The sequence below is a fragment of the Anomaloglossus baeobatrachus genome, chromosome 2 (genome assembly GCF_048569485.1).
Source record: "Anomaloglossus baeobatrachus isolate aAnoBae1 chromosome 2, aAnoBae1.hap1, whole genome shotgun sequence".
Taxonomy (NCBI): Eukaryota; Metazoa; Chordata; class Amphibia; order Anura; family Aromobatidae; genus Anomaloglossus; species Anomaloglossus baeobatrachus.
Genome location: NC_134354.1, coordinates 644434283 through 644458206, shown reverse-complemented (window position 1 = coordinate 644458206; position 23924 = coordinate 644434283). Strand labels below are relative to the sequence as shown.

The 23924-nt window shown below is 44.0% G+C and overlaps 1 protein-coding gene across 4 annotated transcripts in view; it reads left to right on the top strand.

Moving 5' to 3' along the window:
- ITGA7 (integrin subunit alpha 7) overlaps positions 1-23924 on the top strand; it is a 229684-nt gene that overhangs the window by 124421 nt on the left and 81339 nt on the right. For all 4 annotated transcript variants that reach the window (XM_075336951.1, XM_075336949.1, XM_075336948.1 and 1 more), the window contains exon 4: positions 22788-23043. In XM_075336951.1, coding sequence (XP_075193066.1) covers positions 22788-23043 — 256 coding nt within the window. The remainder of the gene's footprint in view (positions 1-22787; positions 23044-23924) is intronic.

Sequence of the window (23924 nt, the reverse complement as noted above, 5' to 3'; positions counted from 1 at the left end):
TTTATCCAGAATTCGGGCATAAAGGTATTTTAACTGTAAAAGTTTTGTGCACCTCATAGTTACCTATGATGCTGTTGTTCCACCTCCCGCCAGCTCTGCCCACCTTATTCTATAGTATAGTGCAGGGAAGGGGATGTGGTTGTTTGAGCTTAGCTAAAATGCCGTGAGAAAAGTTGCAACATTTTAGCACAGAATCAAGTTGTGTGACAACTTTGCTTCTTTTCAAAACTTTTTATGCCAGGATTTCTGACGTAAAAGCTTTGCTTTGATTTATCGGGAGTTTTGTGCTTGAAAAAAGTGGTGAAAATTAAAACAGAAATGTAATCCAATCCGGGAAAGGGAGTAACTTTGTTATTGTGGCATAAGACAAGCTGAAAAATGGATGATATTCAATAAAGCCAGTCCTGATGATTTGGCGCTAAGACTATAGTCACATGGGGCTTTTTAATTTAGGTGTTTTATTATGGTGGGTAGGGAATTTTTATTGCATCGACTGATATGTTGCATTATTAACTTTTGAAAATGTGAGGGTTTTTTTGTATATATTTGATTTTGCAGCTATATATACAGCGTATATATATATATATATATATATATATATATATATATATATATATCTGCAAAATCTACTATATATATATATATAGAGATAGATATAGATATATAGTATATATACCGTACATATTACTTATGCTCTAATTAATTGATATGATATGGATATATATTAATCAAATATATACATTGGTTATAAGAAAGTAAAATGACTCGTCTGACCAACACCTTACATGAAGTTTTTGTACTTATTTGGCTGTTAGTATGCCTGTATATGTGTATGGAAATATCTGTGACTATTTCTCGTCCCTGATGTGTTGTATGAAGAAGCCCAGATACAGGCCACTCTACCTGCTTGAGAGCAATTTGTGGCCATAGCTTGGAGCTGTGAGTCAGAGTTACTGGTGTTATTGCCCTGAGCTGCTGACATGAGTCAGATCTACCGTTAGCACTGACATTCCTTCCCTCGCAGCATTCCGGGAGGGAGCCGCCAGTCTACATTCACAGGCCGAGTTATATGGGAATAGATGGCACTCAGTGTAATGAGCGCCTATAACAAAGCTATACTCCATAAGGCAAAGTGAACTGTTATAAAGCTGCACATTTCCGATGAGCTTCTTGCGTGTTACTCTGGAATTTGGACATGCTGTATCTGTTCTTTGCATAAATTCCAGAGTATACATGATGGTACTTTATAATCTTGTCTTTCTAGATGCTGGTACCTCACAGTGCCAAGACCGGCTTCTGAATGATTGGAATTATCCTGTCAGATACTGGGAAGATGTTCTCACAGATTGTTAGGATAATACATATCAGCAGAAAAAAAGAAAGCTGGTGGAGTATGAGGCAGTATATTACATGTGTGCGTGTGACACACATACCCGCCGGTCTCCTGGGGAACAATGTGTATACATAGCGCTTACACTGCACAGCAAATGCTTGGATGGAGAGGTTCGGATTCAGGTTGCCCTAGTGATTCCATGACCTTCACATTGTCGGGAGGGTGGGATGCTGGGGAAATTGGTATCTACTGGAAATGTGGTGCCGTATAGTCTTTACTGGTCTGTTTGCATGGTAACCTAGGGGGGCAGTATACATCAATTCTCTACTGGAAATGGGGTGCTGTATAGTCCTTACTGGTCTGTTTGCATGGTAACCTAGGGGGCAGTATACATTAATTCTCTATGGGAAATGGGGTGCTATATAGTCCTTATTGGTCTGTTTCCATGGTAACCTAGGGGGCAGTATACATTAATTCTCTACTGGAAATGTGGTGCCGTATAGTCCTTACTGGTCTGTTTGCATGGTAACCTAGGGGGGCAGTATACATCAATTCTCTACTGGAAATGGGGTGCTGTATAGTCCTTACTGGTCTGTTTGCATGGTAACCTAGGGGGAAGTATACATTAATTCTCTACGGGAAATGGGGTGCTATATAGTCCTTACTGGTCTGTTTGCATGGTAACCTAGGGGGCAGTATACATTAATTCTCTACGGGAAATGGGGTGCTATATAGTCCTTACTGGTCTGTTTGCATGACAACCTAGGGGGCAGTATACATCAATTCCCCTGCCTCCGTGTCTACTCATTTACAGCATTTTGATAGTCTGTAGCTTTGGATGAATACTAGGTAAATGTAGAATTAGAAGCTACAAGGGTGAGTCAAAAAATATCAGCACTCTGTCTGTAGAATTTATGAAATTTGTGGATATGCCATCGATGTACTATCTTGAAAAACCTTTTTAGGCCACGTGCACATGTTGAGTAGTTCAGTTTTTTTACCTCCATATTTGTAAGTCAAAATCATAAGTGGGACAATCAGACGAAAAGTATAATAGAAACACGGCACCACTTTTTGGGTATTTATTACTCATTCCTGGTTTTGGCTTACATATAGTGAGTTAAAAATCTCACCAGGGGGGCGTGGCCTGCTTGCTAATGGCACCGGTCACCTAGCTGCTGAGCTCCAGCCACCTCGACTCCTAACCGGCTCACTGCAGCTCACCAGTGGAACCAATCTCTCTGCACACGGGGGGAAAGTGCTGCGGAGGTACCCAGGAACGTGGCATGCCAAGGGGAAAGTCCCAGAAGAAGCCGTCCCCGGCGAAAGTTACAGACTTCTTCTCCAGCACGGGACGAGGGAAAATGGCAGCGGCATCCTCCTCCACAGCTTCCTCACGCTCATCCAGGAGGGGATCCACAGCAGGCCCAGACTTGGACACAGACGCTGCAGATATACCGCTTACCAAAGGTACCATGCAGAAACTGCTCAGTGCCCTCCGCTCATCACTGCAGCAGGATTGGAAAGATATGGTGGCTGAGCTGAGGGGAGATACCACTGCCATAGGCAGTCGCACAGCACACATTGAAACTAAAATGCAGGAGCTGACAAAGTCACACAATAGCCTCATTGATGCCAATGCAGCACTGGAGGAACAAGTGCAAAAGCTCCATACCAAGGTCTTGGATTTAGAGGACAGGTCCCGCAGAAACAACATAAGAATCAGAGGAATTCCAGAGGCCATACCAGACAAGGGGCTGCAGAGCTTTCTAGGCTCCTTGCTGCAGGAGCTGCTCCCAGACCTGTCTGCAACTGATTTCCTGGTGGACAGAATACACAGAGTCCCTAAGCCTAAATCCCTCAGTGCTGATGCCCCCCGGGACACTTTGGCTCGCCTGCACTTTTACAAGACCAAAGAAGCCCTGCTGCAAGCCCTGAGAAGGAGGCCGCCTCTGTCTGAGCAATTCCAGCACCTGTCCATTTTTCCGGATCTGTCTGCAGGAACCCTGGCAAAAAGGAGGGAATTTGCCCCTTATACCAAAATTCTCAGGGATGAAGCTATATCCTATAGATGGGGTTTCCCTGTAAAGATCCTGCTTTTCCGTGCAGGAAACACCCACGTCTGCCATTCCCCACAACAGTTGGCAAAGCTCCTATCCTCATGGAACATGGCAAATCTCCCGGCCAGATCTCCAAGAGCCACAGGATCATCCCAAAAGGATAAAGTGAATGAAGATTGGTCCGTCGCGTGAGTTATGTGATATGTCTGAGTCGCGGCTGAGACTTAGTTGCTACTTTTAAGGTCCGCTGGTTCTGTTTAACCAGGACCCTGAACCCCCATGGCGGTACATTTCCACCATACCGCAGGCCCCCTTTTTGGGCTTTTTTCTATGTGGACTGATGCTCCCTACATCAGTAATGTTAGTGATGTTAATGTTGTCAGTGTTACCTCTTTCCTGCCTAACCTTCCTTTCTCCCCCCGCAGCTCTAGGCAAGAGACTTTTTTTCATGTACAATGGTACTGAACTGTATGTCTATAAATGTTAGGGGCCTGAACTCGCCGGCCAAGAGATCCATGTTTTGGCGGGAAGTGGTTAAATCCAAATGTGACGTCATTTGTGGTCAAGAGTCTCATCTCCTCCAGGGGGACTCGCACAGGTTAAATAATGCTAAATTTCCTTTCATACTGCTGGCTTGTGGGAAAAAAAAAAAGGCTGGAGTATTCATTTGTGTAAAAAATACTGTTGCGTTCACACTACATTCCCAACATTTAGACCCTGAAGGTAGATACGCCATTATTAATTGCTCCATAAATGGATCTAAGTATACTATTGCAACCCTTTACGCCCCGAACTCTGGTCAGATCAGCTTTCTGCGGAGGTTTCTTTCCAAGCTTTCATCCGTTACAGAGGGTAAGCAAATAATCTGCGGGGATTTTAACATGTTAATGTCCAGCACTCTGGATTGCTCCAATACTGCTGTAAAGAGGAAGGAAATGAGCACAATAATTTCAGAAAGGCATCTCCATGATATATGGAGATACCAACATGCAAATGAGAGGGACTACACATTCTTCTCACCTCGGTTCACCTCATACAGCAGATTGGACTACTTTCTGGTTGAAAGCTCACTTATTTTGGATTGCTCAGATTCAAAAATTGGACTTATAGCTTGGTCGGACCATGCCCCCATATACCTGACAGTCCAGGAGCAAAGCCGCACGCCCGTTTTTACCCGGTGGCGCATGAATGACTCCCTCCTGGCCTGTAGACAAATCTCTGAGGAGTTGCAGGCCGACCTCGCAGAGTTTTTTAAATTTAATGACAACAAGGAGGTGACAGAGGAAACGCTATGGTCTGCACACAAGGCCTTTATTAGGGGGTCATTCATCAAAATTGCCACTAGGGAGAAAAGGAGGCGTCAGGCAACTTCCAAAGCTCTACTGTCCCACATAGCGCTTTTAGAAGCCCACAATAAATCTGCCCCAAACATGTCAACATCTGACGAACTCAGGAAACTAAGAACACAGCTCCGCCAATTGCTGATGGTAGACTATGAGAAAAATTTAAGATCCCTCAAACAGCGGTACTATATGATGGGTGACAGGGCGGGTGCCTTACTAGCCAGGAGGGTTAAAAAACGAGAAATGCAAAACAAAATTGAATACCTCGTGACGGGTTCTAATGCCACAATACGCAACCCAACGGAAATAGCCAATGCATTCGCTGATTTTTATCAGTCTCTCTACAACCTTAAAAATGACCCCACTGCCCCAAAGCCTACCCAATCGGCAATTAATTCCTTCTTAAACAATATTAATCTTCCTCGGTTATCTACAGTACATCTAGAGCAACTAAATTCCCCTTTCTCCCTGGAAGAGGTTCGCCAGGCGGTGATCACAGCCAAAAGAAATTCAGCTCCAGGCCCAGACGGCCTCACTAACTCCTATTATAGGCAATTCACTGAAACCCTGTCTCCTTTCCTCCTGAGACTTTTCTCCTCTTGGCGAGCCACAGCAGATATTTCACCAAATAATCTAGAGGCCATTATAACTACCCTGCCAAAGCCAGGAAAACCCCCTACATCACCAGGAAACTTCAGGCCAATATCCCTCCTAAACTGCGACTTAAAATTGTACGCCAAAATAATCTCAGCTAGAATACATAAAGTCCTTCCATCACTGATTTCCCCGGATCAAGTGGGGTTTGTGGCGGGGAGGCAGGCGAAAGATGGGACGAGACGTATGCTGGACCTGATTGCGGTGGCTGAGGGGAGGAAAATCCCCAGTGTATTCCTGTCCTTGGACGCAGAGAAGGCGTTTGACAGGGTGCACTGGGGATATCTGAAATCTGTACTGGCTAAGTTTGGATTTGAAGGCCCCATACTTACCGCCATAATGGCACTATACTCTAACCCTAACGCCAAAGTTCTGGCATCCGGATTTATATCTCGGAGTTTTGAATTATCCAATGGGACACGCCAGGGGTGTCCGCTCTCCCCTATCATCTATGCCCTTGCTATAGAGCCTCTGGCGCAGACTATCCGTGAATGCCCTCGGATCTCGGGGATTCGAGTGGGGAGTACAAACCATGTGATCAGTCTATATGCGGATGATGTGATTTTATCCTGCACTAATGTAGAGGTGTCCCTAAAACACGTAATGGAGATCCTGTCCTCCTTCGCTCAAGTCTCGTATTACAAGCTTAATATTACCAAGTCCTTAATTTTTCCGCTCTTCCTGCCCGCCTCAACTAGAGCCACTCTTTCTCATCTTTACCCTTTCAAATGGGAAGACGAGGGTATCCCCTACCTGGGTATTATACTGGCCCCGCTACACTCCGTGATCCGGAAAAATCTGCTGACCCTGCACACCTCACTGGATAGAGAACTTACTCGCCTTTCTCTTCTCCCGCTCTCTTGGGTGGCGAGAATGCAGACCTTTAAAATGATCTGCCTCCCAAAAATTATCTACTTACTTCGCTGCCTGCCCCTAACAATTCCGCAACGGTATCTCACCAAAATTCATTCGCTAATGAGTAAATTTATATGGGCTGGGAAAAAACCTAGAATAGCCCTGAGATGCATGCATGCCCCGTTAAGTGGTGGAGGAATGGGTATTCCTAATATTGTAACATACCACAGAGCCGCTATCCTGGAACCGGCTCGAGATTGGTGGAGGAATGATTCAGACTTAAGATGGTTACAGATTGAGTACACCTGGGCACAGGTCCACTCCCCTAAACAATTCATAGACTCCCTGCTCCTAACCCCTTCGCCCCCCGGCGATCTTCTACCCACCACAGGAGCTCTAAAGAAAGCTTGGTCCTTGTGGAGCAAGCCAGTGTCACATGCTTTAGGTCCCAGCATTCCCCTTAGATCGCTTGAAGCCTTCATTCCGAACTTGAATCTTGCCGCCTGGACACGTGGAGGTCCAATCACCCTAGCAGATCTCTATAGAGAAGGCGTCCTACTCCCGTACTCAGAAATGTGTGATAAATTTAACCTTCCCCGACACAGTCTATTCCAGTTTTTTCAAATACGTCACTTTCTTCAGTCCGCTCCTCATCTCCCGGCTCCCACGACAGCCGACCACGCCTCAATTAAAAAATTCTTTCAAAATAGCAAAATCAAAGGCCTTTCATATATCCATAATATGCTAAACTCCCCACAACCGGACAAACAATTGCCGTACATGCTCAAATGGGAAAAAGATCTAGCTTCTCCGCTTCCGCCGCAAGAATGGTTCGCGGCCTCAAAATGGATCCACAAGTTCTCTTCTTGTCTCAATCATATAGAGCAATTAAAAAAGGTTCATCTGAGGTGGTACAACTCCCCTACTAAACTGGCTTCTTTTTCCCCACATGTGTCACCACTGTGCTGGAGGGGCTGCAACCACAGGGGCACCTTATGTCATATGTGGTGGTTTTGCCCTAAGTTATCTAACTTCTGGCAGGAGGTGTTCAATCTAATCCATGAGGTTACTAGTCTCCGCCTTTCTCCAAACCCAACCTTAGCGGTGCTACACATTGGCTTAGATGGGATCCCGGATCTTTTAAAAAACATCATTTCTCACATTCTCATAGCTGGCAGGTACTGTGTGGCATACAAGTGGAGGTCGGTGAGCCCCCCTACAAAAAGAGATCTAATTGAGAGGATCAACCTACACTGGCTATACGAAACCAACTTGGCCCCCAACCTAGAGAGGAGAACGGTGAGACTTAAACAATGGCACCCGTGGGCCACTTCCCTTTATGCAACGGCCCTCCCCCAGATACCGACACCTACACCATAGATAAATTGATTATGCCTAAGAATGTCTTGTAGAGCTGCTTCCCCCTCTCTTTTCCCCCTCCCTCCCTGCTCCTATGTTCAGGTTGTTGTTGTAAGGGGTATTTAATGTCCCAGATTGATATTCTGATAATGGCTCGAGGCTATTCCACCTCTTGCTACTCAATGCTCCTGTTCTTGATGTTGTTGTATGAGAAGTTTGTATTTTTCTGAAAACTCAATAAAAATCTTTATGATAAAAAAAAAAAAAAAAAATCTCACCAAATACTCAGTGTACTCGTGGCCTTTGGTGACAGAAGACACATGCAGAGCTCATCTTCTGTTTTCGATCAAATTGGTACATTCAAATTTTATTAGATTGCATTGCTTCATTCTGATTGGCCGGCATCTTCCCTTTTTTGTTTTCCGCGTGTTTATATCTGTATTATGCATCTTTCAAAGGGTCAAATCAATCAGAAGTGAGAAGAGGTGAGGATGCTACTGAGGGCGTATAAATGTCATTACTCTCACGAGCAGCCTCATTAATCTCCGCTCTTCCCGTATGACAGTGATGTGTTATTATTAAGAATTCCAGAACTAAAGTTAAATTAATGAATGTAAACAAGCACCCGGCCGCACTCCTCCAATACGAGGGAAGGAGCTGCAGTTTCTTATTGTATAAACATCTTGGCAATTTATTGCAGGGTTTTATTATTTATAGAAGCGAGGAGAAGCCAAACGAGCCTGAGATTTAGAACACATATTTCCATTCTCGTCAGTCAAGCAGTTTTTCTCCACGTGCAGTCATAACCCGGTCCGGCCCCATGTTATTTTTAGAATGGCCAACTGTATTGCATAGTTTACAAGCGCTGTCTGGTACTGGCTTCCTTTTAACTTAATTTTCCAGACCTGAATAAATGGCCTCCGGATTATTTGCCTTTAATTGTATTAGCAGTGCTCCTTCCCAATATTTTGTAATTACGCGCAATTGAAATATTGTAATTGTGGCACAGTGGCTTCTGAATACGGCCTGGAAATGTATTAGATCAGCAGATTAGAGACTAAAGAAATAGCAATGTCCAATTCATCTAGCCCAGCGACTTCTTCTGTCTGTCAGGTTGGGTGCATCTATGTGTACTGAACCATTGACTTTCACCTGCAGAGATATTACTGTCAAAGACTTTTTTTTAACGTGCCTAAGCACTAACAGGCAGGTATAGTAGTTCTACCTACCTATCTGTTGTGCTCGGTGCCTTTCGTCGCCGGCAAAGAGCGGTCACAGACCATTTTCGGAGAAAGTTTTAATTCAGATAACACATACATTTTCCCGTTTAGGTGTAATAGCAAAAATATATATAAAATTAGGTTAATTCACAAATAGACAAGATTTTATTATGTCAGGATATCCCATCAATGTCAATGACCTTCTTCAACCTCTAGAACCAAGTGACAGTCATCCTACAAAAGTGACATTACTTCTTCCTCATCATCTCATAATGGTTTGGCGTACTGGTAGACACAGACAGAAAAGGACACCTGTGCAAAAAAACAATATATGAGGCGTTTTGAGTCCAAAAGCTCATCAAAATAAAGAATTCCACCTGCTTTGGAAGTAGAAATGGGCCCCTGTGTGGCCACATGGGTTGCACTAATGATATGTCCACCCCTGGATTGCCCTCTTAAAGTAAGTAAAGATAAGCCCTTCAAAAGGAACTTGTCAGGATTCTATACCCCAAATTAGTGACCTGTATATAAAGGTGCTATAATGGTGAATATATCCATACCTTTCTTGTGGAAATCATTTTTGCTGTCTTAGGCCTCTGCCACACTCACGTGAATTTCACGCACATGCCGAGAGACACGTATTTTCCCTGCGTGTTGTGTGCAGGTAAGTACGTGTCTCTGGTACGTGCGTGACACGTGTGTTCTACGTGTGCTATCCGCGATAGCACACGTAGAATCAGTAATTATTATACTCACCTGGTCCTTCCTGACGTCCGCGGTGCTGTCCGTGGTGCTGATCCTCGGTCTCCAGCCCTCCCGTCTCCCCGCTGCTGCTGCTGCCAGGCAGTGAAGTGAATATTCAATGAGAATAATGAGCGGCGGTCGGCAGCAAGAGGCAGCAGCGGCAGAGACAGGAGGGCTGGAGAAGGTGAGTTAATGTTTTTTTTTTTTTTCACTGACATGTGTGTTTTCTCCGGCGCGTGTCACACGGGACCGCATCCACACTACACCCGTGTGGTGCGGGTGCGGGCCGTGTAACACCCATGCTGCCGGAGAAAACACTGACATGTCAGCGCTTTGAAAATCGCACACACGTACAAACGCACACGGACACACGTTCCGTGTGGTTTTACGTGTGTGTGCCTGCTACAATAGGGTAGCATTGGTTAAAGTGTCTCCGTGCCGCCGGTACGTGTAAAAAATGACAAACACGTGCCGGCAGCACGGATGTGTGGCACAGGCCTTAGAGAAATTGAGCATTGAAATATTGAGTTTCATTGGAATGGGTCCATGACATTGGTGCAGTGGAATGGGATAATGCACTCGCCTCTCTATTTCCATCTGTCACAATTCTCTTGTCTGACTGACAGTTCACTCTTCTTTTAGGGGGGCTTTACACGTTGCGACATCACTTCCGAAATATCGTCGGGGTCACGTCGTTAGTGCACATCCAGCGCCAGTAACGACATCGCAACGTGTAAATCTTAGATGCGCCGATAAACGATTGCAAAAGTGTCGAAAATCGGTGATCTGTGTAGCGTCATTCATTTTCATAATGTCGGGTCGACTGCAGGTACGATGTTGTTTGTCACTCCTGCGGCAGCACACAACGCTGTGTGTAAACCTGCAGGAGCGACAAACATCTCCTTACCTGCATCCCGACGGCAATGCGGAAGGAAGGAGGTGGGCGGGATGTTACGTCCCGCTCATCTCCGCCCCTCCGCTTCTATTGGCCGTCTATTTGGTGACGTCGCGGTGACGTCGCTGTGACACCGAACACACCTCCCCCTTGAAGGAGGGATTGTTCGGCGGTCACAGCGACGTCGCCGACCACGTATGTCTGTGTGACGCTGCCGTAGCGATAATGTTCGCTACGGGTGCAATCACCACATATCGCATGTACGATGGGGGCGTGTGCTATCGCTCTGGACTTCGCTAGCTGATGCTAGCGATGTCGCATCGTGTAAAGCCCGCCTTAGTCACTTGCTCTCCCATGCGAGATCTCGCTCCAGCGTTGGCACCTATGGTAGTGCATGGTAAGGTTTTGATAACATTATGAGAGCTGGACTATCAATCTGCGCGTGCCCTGCCCCATGCAATGACAGCACTGGCAAAAGGGAAAAAGATTTCATTAACCAAATCAGGTCATTGAAAGAAAAGTTGATTGACCACTCCGCCCTGTAACCAGGCTGCGTTCATTCCCCTTTATAGCTGGATCCTAGCTGCCTAGACATGTAGGTTTTTAAACCAGCAAAGGCATTTGAGTAAGGGTCTTGGTATATTAAAATATACCTGGTTACCGGCTCACATCGATTGGCCAATACTTAAGCTAAATATCTATTTTTTACAGCAGTGATCCAATGCCAGAGTTCCCTTATTCATTGTTAGCATTTTAGAGTGCAGCTGTATGTGTTTTGTGGTTATATTGTGGTTTCAGCTAGCACCTGTTCACACCTGTTGGATGTGCGGGTCAGTCTTTTTGATATATTTATACTGAAAGCAGAGTGACCTGGCAGTGAGAGACAGGAGTCAGGCAACAGCTGAGAATATGTAGAGGAGCAAGTACATTGTCCCACCTCGCTGCACTTACCACTCATTTACATAAAAATTCAATGATGAATTTTTCCAAAACATCATTTCTACAAGTAAAATATGGGTTCATAAGGCATTGCAGCGCCTTTGTAGTGTCTATAGTTCAGGGTATAAAATCCATGATGACAAGGTTCCCTTTAAGGGAAATGTAGATATTTAAAGTAAATATGGATAAAATTAACAGTCTATTTCTTGGAGCTTCAAATGAGGCCGTAAATATGAACGATATCTTATAAATTTCTACTTAACATGATATGGCCTTAAGGGTGCTTTACACGCTGCGACATCGCTAGCGATAGCACCCGCCCCCGTTGTTCGTGACGGCCAAACAATCCCTCCTTCAAGGGGGAGGTGCATTCGGCGTCATAGCGACGTCACTGCGGCGTCACTAAGCGGCCGCCCAATAGCAGAGGAGGGGCGGAGATGAGCGGCCGGAACATGCCGCCCACCTCCTTCCTTCCTCATTGCCGGTGGACGCAGGTAAGGAGATGTTCGTTGTTCCTGTGGCGTCACACATAGTGATGTGTGGCGCCGCAGGAACACTGAACAACCAGCGGCATGCACCACCAACGATATTATGAAAAGGAGCGACGTGTCATGGATCAACGATTTTTGACGTTTTTTCGATCGTTGATCATCGCTCCTTGGTGTCACACACTGTGATGTCGCTAATGGCGCCGGATGTGCGTCACTAACGACGTGACCCCGACGATATATCGTTAGCGATGTCGCAGCATGTAAAGCACCCTTTAGTGTTTGGAAAATGGAAACATTGCGCCAAGGTGGGAAGACATGCTCTAAAATGATAAAAGACCAATTACTCACCTGATAAATCCCATGCCATACAGTGTTGCTGCTCTCCAACAATTTTTATTTCAACAACCTACAGGACCACTGCAGTCAATCACTGGCCTCAGCTGTTTATTGCTGCAGACAGTGATTGGCTGTAAGACTATGTGCGCACGCTGCGGTTTTTTTATGCTGCATTTTTGTGCGTTTTTGGCTGCTAAAAACGCACAAAAATGCATAAAAACGCACCCGCGGCAAAAACGCGCAAAAAACGCATCGGTAAAAAACTCATGCGTTTTTACCGCGTTTTGGTGTGTTTTTGGCTGCGTTTTGCTGCGTTTTTGATCTCTGCATTTTTCTAATGCATTGCATGGGAGGAAAACACAGAAAAACGCAGGAAAGAATTGACATGTCCATATTTTTTAAACTCAAAAACGCAGCTTAAAAAAAAAGTTGTGTGCGGACAGCAAAAATGAAAACTCATAGACTTTGCTGGGGAAGCAAAGTCATGCAGTTTTGAGGCCAAAAACGCAGCGAAAAATGCACTGTGTGCACATAGCCTGATGGTCATGTGAGATTTATCACAATAACAATGAGTCTTTTATTCTTATTTTATTATTGTCAAATTAATTTTATTGCCCCTCATTTCCTTTGATAAAACCACATTTTTATTAGGAGGGGTACTACTCACTTAACCTCACGGTTCAGCGTATGTTATTACCCGATGAGGGATTAGTCTTCTCTAGGGAGCGGCTGTGCACCGAAATGGAAGCTGCTACAGGTTAGATGATGGCGATCAATAAGGTCGAGCATACTTATTTATCCTGACTGAAAGAAGTGGTGTCATATGAAAATGAAAAGTAATTAGAGGCTGGTTCTGCCTCCCATTAATTGCCCATCAATTAGACTGTGACTCACACATCATTATATATGTCAGTGATGATATCTTTCCCCTGTGAATTGCTTTGGGTTTATGTAATAATAATGTTTGTATAATGATCCTATGGTTCATGTAGTTCTGCTTTTTGGAAAACATATTCTGCCATTTAGGCTATTACATAAAACCATGTAGTTTAACTAGAAACCTTTCACCTTCACATCCAGGTTTTAAAGGGAATCTGTCAGCAGGTTTTTTTTACCTCATCTGACAGCAACATAATGTAGGCAAAGAGATTCTGAATGCAACAATGTATCACATAGATTACTGGCTGCAGTTGTTCTGAAATAATCAAAGAATTTAGATTCAGGAACACAGCCCAACTGAGATAGCTGCCAGGCCCACACCAGGCTCTTAACAGAGATTGTGCATTGATTGAGGTGTCAATCACAGCAGGGGTCAAGTCAGACTGGTGTGTGTGTACCTTTCTAGTCCTGTAATGGTAATCACAGGGTAATAAACCCTTTTAGTTTACATAAAAACAATTGCACACACACTGATAAGAGAAGCACAGTTACTTTTGTTTTTTAACCCTTGCAGCATGCTGTCCTCAGCGTACAAAGCAAAAACCTGCTGACAGATTCCCTTTAACGAATGATGAGGTAGGATGCCAGATCCTTATGTTCCTGTGAAGGTTCATTGCTGATTAGATCCGGTAAGGTCATCCTGATCTCCCGGATTTGTGTATGGCAATATCGGTAACAACAACATAATAATGGGATGGCATTTACACGTTAGGTTACATCTGGTCTTGTAAAATTGCCTTCTGTTAGTTGGCCATTATGTAGCCATGAAGAGCAAGCATTGGTCCTAATGTCTCCCATGAGGTAACATCCCATAACATTATAGACCCATCACTACAGACAAGAGACAAGCAAGGTTATTTTCTTTAAAAGTGTTTTTATTAATTTGTAGGAAATTGTATAAGCGACCATGATACTATATAGGTAGCTTGGAAGGGGAAGTCAAGACTGGTATTTAGTTATCATTGGTAACACAGCAGAACAACAATAAGTAATCAAATACCAATTAGAAGAGTACTATGAAAAAGTGTAATATAATAATAATAATGTAATTTAATTTTTTTTTAAAATGGTGAATAACTTTGTGGGGTTTTTTTCTGTATGTTGGATGTGAAAAAAGGGAAAATGAAGTCCATGCTCTCCAGAAAAGAATTAGGCCCTTTTTATCTATGTCAGCAAGGTGTGGAGCATCTCACACTGTTCAGCGGGTCTCATATCCTGTAGGAATGTGCCATAAGATCAGTATAATACAGGTCCACTCCACGGGCAGGGTATTGTTGGAACAGGATGAGATATGGACCAGGTACAACGCCTATTGGCTTCGTCTCGAGATAAATTTAAATTAGTTCTACACCTGAGGAAAACAAAATTATATGGTGAAACATAAACAATAACTGAAAATTTTACTTTATGTTATTAAAAATACATTTGAAAATCTATGAATTTGAAAACATAGATTTTTTTCAGCATCAGACCCACAAAAGCGTTGTACAGAGACGTGAAACGGCCATCGTCCAACGTGCCTCGTGTATCCCCCTCCCCCATGCCTTCACTTTTCTCCAAATGACGTAATAAAAGGTTTTTTGACACTATCATCCTTTCATTCTACTTTTTTCTAATTACTATGCTTTGATTTCTCGCATGTGAGAATCTGAGGACAGGTGCGAGAAGATGGAGAGATTAGTTTCTTCATCTTCTCCATTGTCTGTCTCTGCATATATTGGTCTGCACTCAGATGACATCTGAGTGCAGTACGATGTTTTACACACACCCATAGACTTGTATGGATACGCGTGATCCGAGGTATGCTGCCAATTCACTAATCCGCATTGCTCCATAGTATAACATTGGGCCTAGTGCTATCCGATAAACAATCAGATTGCACTCAGCTGTGTTATACGCTGGCTATACACCAGTGTGAGAGCACCCTAATTCCTGGATGAGTACAACCCAGCATCAGACTGGGGTGTTTGGGGCCCACCAGAGGAATTGACTCCAGGGGCCCACCCTACAGCGATATGCAAATACCTGATAGCTGTTATCCCTGTTATAGTGGAGCATTGACTGTGAAGTACAGGCGGCTCCTGCACATCTTCTGTGCACACACAATAACTGATGTACTGTTACAGTAGTTTGCAGTAAGGGGGATCTTTGGTGAAAACAAGTTATCACCCATCCAAAGGTTTGGTAGGTGATCACTTATTGAATGAATGGATCAGGGGACGAGTTGGACATGAGCTCCACTTTCAAGTGGATAAAAGTTGTATGATTGGTGCAGCAATCGGTCCCCACAGATGAATAAGTTATCACTGATCCTTAGGCCATGTTCACATTTTCAGTAATTGGTCAGTATCTTACATCAGTATTTCTAAGCCAAAACTAGGAGTAGGTTAAAAATGCAGAGGTGTTTCTATTATACTTTTCCTCTGATTTTACCACTCCTGGTTTTAGGTACAAATACTGAGGTAAAATACTGACCAAATACTCAACATGGGCACATGGCCTTAGAATAGGCGATTCCTTAGCATATTTGCTACAGTGTAATAGTCACAGGACAGGGAGGGGTTAAACATTCAAGTATTTAATCTCTACTGGAAATAATCTTCCCTTTATTCATAAAGAGAGAAAGTGACCTCCAGACACAACACAATCCACTATACCAAGACCAATAATACCACATACAAGGGAGAAATACCGCCACACCATGACCAATAACATATTACCACCACATAGTAACCGAATACAACCACATACAAGAGAGAAATACTGCCACACCATAAGCAGAGCACATAATGACCGAATATTACCACATACAAGGGAGAAATAACTCAACACTGACCAGACCACATAAATGACCAAAAATACCACATACAACAGAGAAATACTACTACACTGTGACCAGACAACATATTACCACCACACAGTGCCCGAATAATACTACAATAATGATCATGAATAAAAATCACAATACTAATAACACTAATATTACCATCAGTGCCATTATACACAAGAGCTCTTTATATAGTGTCAGTGTACAGGTAATACAGTGATCACCAGTGACAATATACGCAGGAGCTCTGTATACAGTGTATAGTATGTGTACATGTAACACACTGACTTACCAGTGACGTCTCTAGTTGAAGTTATTCATCTCCACTTTTCCTCTTCATCCGGCACTGACCGCCATCACTTATTCCTGCCATGACGTAACTCTGCAGAAAATAACACAGTCACCTATAGCCGATCACTCCCAGACCACATTCCTCACTTTTCCCCCAATTTCTACACCATGGGTGGCACAGCACTGGGTTGGTGGCACACAGTACTAGGGGCGTACGCAGCGGCAGGAGGCTCACAGCAGCGGGAGGCAGGAGACTCACAGCAGCGGGAGGCAGGAGGTTCACAACAGCGGGAGACAGGAGGCTCATTGCAGGGGGAGGCTCACAGCAAGGGGAGGCTCACTGCAGGGGGAGGCGGGAGGCTCACTGCAGGGGGAGGCTCACTACAGGGGGAGACTCACAGCAGGGGGAGGCTCACTGCAAGGGGGAGGCTCACTGCAAGGGGAGGCTCACAGCAAGGGGGAGGCTCACAGCAGGGGGAGGCTCACTGCAAGGGGGAGACTCACAGCAAGGGTGAGGCTCACAGCAAGGGGGAGGCTCACAGCAAGGGGGAGGCTCACAGCAAGGGGGAGGCAGGAGGCCTCCCTGCAGGGGGAGGCTCACTACAGGGGGAGACTCACAGCAGGGGGAGGCTCACTGCAAGGGGGAGGCTCACTGCAAGGGGAGGCTCACAGCAAGGGGGAGGCTCACAATAGGGGGAGGCTCACTGCAAGGGGAGGCTCACAGCAAGGGGGAGGCTCACAGCAAGGGGGAGGCTCACAGCAAGGGGGAGGCTCACACCAAGGGGGAGGCAGGAGGCTCGCAGCAAGGGGAGGCTCACAGGAGGAAGAGGCTCACAGCAGGGGGAGGTAGGATGCTCACAGCAGGGGGAGGCTCTCAGCAGGGGGATGCAGGAGGCTCACTGCAGCGGGAGGCTCACAGCAAGGCGATGCTCACAGCAAGGGGAGGCTCACTGCAAGGGGAGGCTCACTGCAAGGGGAGGCTCACTGCAGGGGGAGGCTCACAGCAAGGGGGAGGCTCACAGAAGAGGGAGGGTCACAGCAAGGGGGAGGGTCACAGCAAGGGGGAGGCTCACAGGAAAGGGGAGGCTCACAGCAAGGGGGAGATTCACAGCAAGGGGGATGCTCAAAGCAAGGGGGAGGCTCACTGCAAGGGAAGACTCACAACAGGGGGAGGTTCACAGCAAGGGGGAGGCTCACAGCAAGTAGAGGCTCATCGCAGTGGGAGCCGGCAGCGCTTACCTGGTACCTGCGTGTCCTTCTTCTGTGCGGCCCCAGTGAAGACGCGCGTACATTTGAATATGAGAGGCGCAGTCTGCAGTTCCTGCGCGCACCTCGTTTTGTGCAGGGTGCAGGCATGAGGACTCCCGCACTGCAAGGACCTGTGGTGAGTCACATGACTGTGATGTCACCACAGGTCCTGCTACAACCACGGAAACTGCAGAGATCGCATAGATTATTCTGTGCGATCACTGCAGTTTATGATGGAAAGGCTGGGGGGCCCTTCAGAGCATGGGGCCCAGCCTGCGGTAACCAGCCCGCGGTACCCCGTATAATATAAAGCATGGGGACAAGGGCCCACCGTATTCTCCGGTGCTCCGCTGGGCCAGTCCAACGCTGGTTCAACCTATGACATTACATAGTTACATAGGTTGAAAAAAGACCTAGGTCCATCTAGTTCAACCTTCCTCCACCTATTATATATTTTGTCAATAAATCATCTATAACCGATAATGTTATGTGTACTGAGGAAATCATCCAGCCCTTTTTTAAAAGTAGTTATAGTATCTGCCATTACTACCTCTTGTAATGGTCATAATAGACGTAATGGTCTCCAGGTTCCTTTTCACACAGTTTTAGTGAATAGGATGACTCAAGTAAGTTGCTGTGATTTTTATGCTTTATTTATATTTTGAATTTTGGTTGCCAATATAAAAAGGAACTACCACTAAGTACAGAGATATTTTTTTGATAGCACTTAACACTTCAGCATTTTTCAGTAACATCTGCTGAGTTATGTAAGAGTGTTTAGTTTAACTTGACCTTCTCGTTTTAAAATATCCTATTTATTTTCTGTAAAGTGGACTTTTCACCAAATTTTTCATATTGAGCTAGACACAGGATGTAAAAGTGCAGAGACATTAACAATCAAAGTATTTGGCACATAAGTTACTTTTTTTTTTTAAATACAGATCGTGATTTTAAAAAAAAATTAATAATACAGTACATGTAACCCAAAAACCTGATTTAAACAATCAATGGGTTGCCTTCTGATGCGACATTACCATTTATTCTGTTGTTTTAAAAAAGACGTTTAAGGGGCACTTTCCACGTTCAGCCGCTAGTTGCTAGACACATCCTTTAAACAAGACTTGACACTTGCTAAAAAAAATAGCATTAAATACCTAATAAAAATCCTTGAGTTTCCCTTATCCTGCTGTTAATTTACTTTTAGTGCTGTGCTGCTCCATTGCAAAGATATTCCCTTTTATTTCTTCTGAAGCGCACTCTGAAGAAATGCCCAATTCAAAGTTTTCTCTGGGGGCGTGCCCTTTTTCCCCTCCCTACCAGACACAGCCAATCACAGCCAGGCAAATGATCTATCAGTCTATCAATCTTAGACACCACTGAGCTGTGATTGGCAGAGTCTGGTAGGGAAGTGTAAAAGCACACGCCTCCAGAGAAGCCTCTGAATAAACACCTACTTGGACTGCAAGCAAAGGTTTCACATAGTGAGCTCCAGAAGACACAAATGTGAATATCTTTGTAGTGTTGCAACCCAGCACAAAAATGAAAAAGAATGTCAGAATCTGGGGAACCCAGGGATTTTTACAAGGTATTTAACTCATTTAATTAAAAGTGATTATCTTTTAGCAAAGATGGCACTACATTTTTTTTCCCTAAATTTTTCTGTAGTGTGGCTAATAGTGATGACATAGCACTAAAATGCTCGAGTGTTGGGTACTCGAATCAAGCAGGTCGGATGCCCGGACAGACTCAACTCAAGTAACAAGTATAATGAGAGTCAATTGGGAAACTCGAGCATTTTTCCAGAACACCCCAACAGGAAGGCTGGGGAGGCAGGAAAATTGGTGAAATAGAAAGAAACAGCACTCAAATGAAATGGTAACAACATGAGGAAGGCACCTAGACGCATCGACTATCAGGTCGCTGCTGAAAACAATGTTGTCAGAGTATTACTCCACTTTTACGGACTGCCAATAAGACAAACAAAACTGAGGATAAAATGGATTTTACAGGAAAAAATGTTAGGAAACATTCTTCCCTGTATAATGTCTTGTATAGAAGACATAGTTAAAAAGATAAAAAACAAAACAAAAAAACCCCCACCTCTTACATTCCTTAATAGCCGGTCCATCTCTCACTGTCTTTCCCTGTCACCTATAACTACAGTAGATGACATAGTAGAGGGGGAAATTAAACTACACCCACTGGTAGTCACCAGTAAATGTAATTTTAACATTTTACTACCTTATCTGGGCATGGTGTGTGTGTGTGTGTGTGTGTGTGTGTGTGTGTGTGTGTGTGTGTATGTGTGTGTGTGACATGGTCAAACACATCCTGTTTAATTTATAAGGCCAGTGTCCCACTTGCAATTACCGCGTGCATATCTCGCGTGAGTTTCACGGTGCATCACCCGTCACGGACTCACACTCTGCTCACAGAAGCGGGTCGGCTGTATGAATCTCTATACAGCCAACCCGCTCCTGTGAGCAGCGTGTGAGTCCGTGACAGGTAATGCACCGTGAAACTCGCGCGAGATATACGCGCGGTAATCGCAAGTGGAACACCGGCCTAAAGGAGGGACTCTGAACTCACAAAACCTATGCGAACAATGCAATAACTGCCATTATTAGAAGGAAGCTGTGCAATACACCCATGAAGACATGTAGAGAAGGGCCTATGCATATGTGCAAGAGCTAAAATACATTTACCCCTGGGAAGGTATACATCTATATACAGTATGTAAGAGAATTGTAGAAGTAGGCCTCATACACATCCTGAAAAAATTAGAGTTTGGCCTGTGTCAATTTTTACCATTAGCGTTTGCTCTGAATTTCATCACTTTTTCCCCGGATGAAAAAAAATGAAGGTTTCTCATCTAAAACAGACAACCCGTCTGTCTGTTTGCATAGACTTGCACTGGTGAGCTTGATCCGAGATCAAAGTGCAAAAAGTCTCTGGTTTTGGGGGAACAACTCAGTCCACAAAAATACACAGACGTGAATAACTCTGTAGACAATAATACTGTAAGTACGAGTTCTATCCATGAAAACCACAAATGGAACACGTATGAGAAATGTGACATCTGAATGAGTCTTTAGAAAAACTTTATGTAGGACAAGATGATTTTTTATTTTTTGCAAGATTTGAAAATGGTTTTGGTTAACTTGAATAACCCTTTAAAGTTTATGGTATGTTTTCTGTTATAATGGAAGTCAATAAAAGTGTTATGAATTGGATATGCGTATTTTTGAAAAGCTTGAATGCAAATGTGAATATAACCTAGAGGGCAGAAAAGAAGATTATTTTCTCATTAAACGTAAACCTGATGGTATAGAGCCCATAGTACGTGATGGTAAATAATGGCACAAATATCTAGTTTTGTAAAAATAGACAAATAGCAAAACAGTAAAAAAAATCCAAAACATAGTGATGTAGTAAATGTAGAAAAGCCTGATCTGCAAGGAATCTTCTTTCTCAACATACAGTGCCTTGCAAAAGTATTCGGCCCCCTTGAATTTTTCAACCTTTTCCCAAATTTTAGGCTTCAAACATTAAGATAAAAAAAGTTATGTTATGGTGAAGAATCAACAATAAGTGGGACACAATTGTGAAGGTGAACGATATTTATTGCTTCTTTTAAATTTTTGTAAAAAGTAAAAAACCTGAAAATTGGTGCGTGCAATATTATTCGACCCCTTTACTTTCAGTGCAGCAAACTCACTCCAGAAGTTTAAAATTTATTGCTTATTTTAAACTTTTTTAAAAAAATAAATAACTGTAAAGTGGGGCGTGCAATATTATTCTGCCCCTTTACTTTCAGTGCAGCAAACTCACTCCAGAAGTTCATTGAGGATCTCTGAATGATCCAATGTTGTCCTAAATGACTGATGATGATAAATATAAGCCACCTGTGTGTAATCTAATCTCCGTATAAAAGCACCTGCTCTGTGATAGTCGCAGTGTTTTGTTTAAAGACCAAGGAACACAACAGGCAGCTCCGTGATACTGTTGTGGAGAAGTTTAAAGTCGGATTTGGTTGCAAAAAGATTTCCAAAACTTTGAACATCCCAAGAAGCACTGTGCAAGCGATCATATTGAAATGGAAAGAGTATCATACCACTGCAAATCTACCAAGTCCCGGCCATCCATCCAAACTTTCATCTCAAACAAGGAGAAGACTGATCAGAGATGCAGCCAAGAGGCCCATGATCACTCTGGATGAACTGCAGAGATCTACAGCTGAGGTGGCAGAGTCTGTCCATAGGACAACAATCAATCGTACACTGCACAAACCTGGCCTTTATGAAAGAGTAGCAAGAAGAAAGCCATTTCTCAAAGATATCCAGAAAAATGGTTGTTTAAAGTTTGCCACAAGCCAGTTGGGAGACACACCAAACATGTGGAAGAAGGTCAGATGACACCTAAATCAAACTTTTTGGGCACAATGCCAAACAATATGTTTGACGTAAAAGCAACACAGCTCATCACCCTGAACACACCATCCCCACTGTCAAACATGGTGGTGGCAGCATCATGGTTTGGGCCTACTTTGCTTCAGCAGGGACAAGGAATATGGTTAAAATTGATGAGAAGATGGAGCCAAATACTGGACCATTCTTGAAGAAAACCTGTTGGAGTCTGCAAAAGACCTGAGACTGGGACGGAGATTTGTCTTCCAACAAGACAATGATCCCAAACATAAAGCAAAATCTACAATGGAATGGTTCACAAATAAATGTATCCAGGTGTTAGAATGGCCAAGTCAAAGTCCAGACCTGAATCCAATCAAGAATCTGTGGAAAGAGCTAAAAACTGCTGTTCACAAACGCTCTCCAACCAACCTCACACAGCTTGAGCTATTTGCAAAGGAAGAATTGGCAAGAATTTCAGTTTCTTGATGTGCAAAACTGATAGAGACATACCCCAAGCGACTTGCAACTGTAATCGCAGGAAAAGGAGGCGCTACAGAGTATTAACTTAAAGGGGCCAAATAATATTGCACGCCCAATTGTCAGTTATTTATTTAATTTAAAATTTAAAATAAGCAATAAATATCGTTCACCTTCACAATTGTGTCCCACTTGTTGTTGATTCTTCACCATAACATTAAAATTTTTATCTTTATGTTTGAAGCCTGAAATGGGGGAAAAGGTTGAAAAATTCAAGGGGACCGAATACTTTTGCAAGGCACTGTATATGTTATTGAGTTTATTTAAAGTTCTAATGTCACTATACCTCTGTCTTGTCTCTGATCAGACTTGCGCTCATCTATACGAGTCTCGACAAAGAGTGAAACAGCCATCAGAAACAAGAGATGTAATTGGTCGCTGCTTTGTGCTGAGTGAAGACTTGACTGTCAACGATGATCTGGATGGGGGAGAATGGAAATTCTGCGAGGGTCGTCCACAAGGACATGAGATGTTTGGGTTTTGCCAACAAGGCATGTCAGCTGGATTCACTTCAGACAGCCATTATATCATATTTGGGGCACCTGGAACCTACAACTGGAAAGGTATGTACTGTAGCTATTAGATTTAGAAAATGTATCATAAGGAAATTCTATTTATTGTAGACTAAATAGTAAACTGGTGCTAAATACTTTCTCTGTCTCATGTGACTGTTTTTGAACTCGAAACAACATAACCATCAACTTATTATCTATCCACGTTCTTCTCCATGGAGCTCATGACATTAAGGTCTAAAAAAAAAGTCTTTAATATATTAAGACTTTATTTTCTAGAACATTTCCCTTCTTGAGAAAACACAGTGGGGAAGATTTGATAAGCTAAATGCATCAGAATTCTGACTCAATTTGCACAAAGAATAGTTTTTCACGAATGGCGCCACTTTTTTGGGGTTTTAGACACTTTCTATGCCTTGCCCGATATGACCTCACATGTAAAGGGAGTGGTCTAACTGGATATGGACCAGCCTAAGTGTGACACGATGTGTCAAAAAATGCACAAAGATTTCTGGAACAAAGTAAGCCAACTAATACATGGTGTAAAGTAAGGGGTACTTTGCACGCTGCGACATCGCTAGCCAATGGTAGTGATGCCGAGCGCGATAGTACCTGCCCCCGTCACACATGCGATATCTTGTGATAGCTGCCGTAGCGAACATTTTCGCTACAGCAGCTTCACAAGCACTTACCTGCCCTGCGACGCCACTCTGGCCGGCGACCCGCCTCCTTCCTAAGGGGGCGGGTCGTGCGGCGTCACAGCGACGTCACACGGCAGGCGGCCAATAGAAGCGGAGGGGCGAAGATGAGCGGGACGTAAACATCCCACCCACCTCCTTCCTTCCGCATAGCCTCTGGAGGCAGGTAAGGAGATGTTCCTCTCTCCTGCGGCTTCATACACAGTGATGTGTGCTGCCTCAGGAACGAGGAAC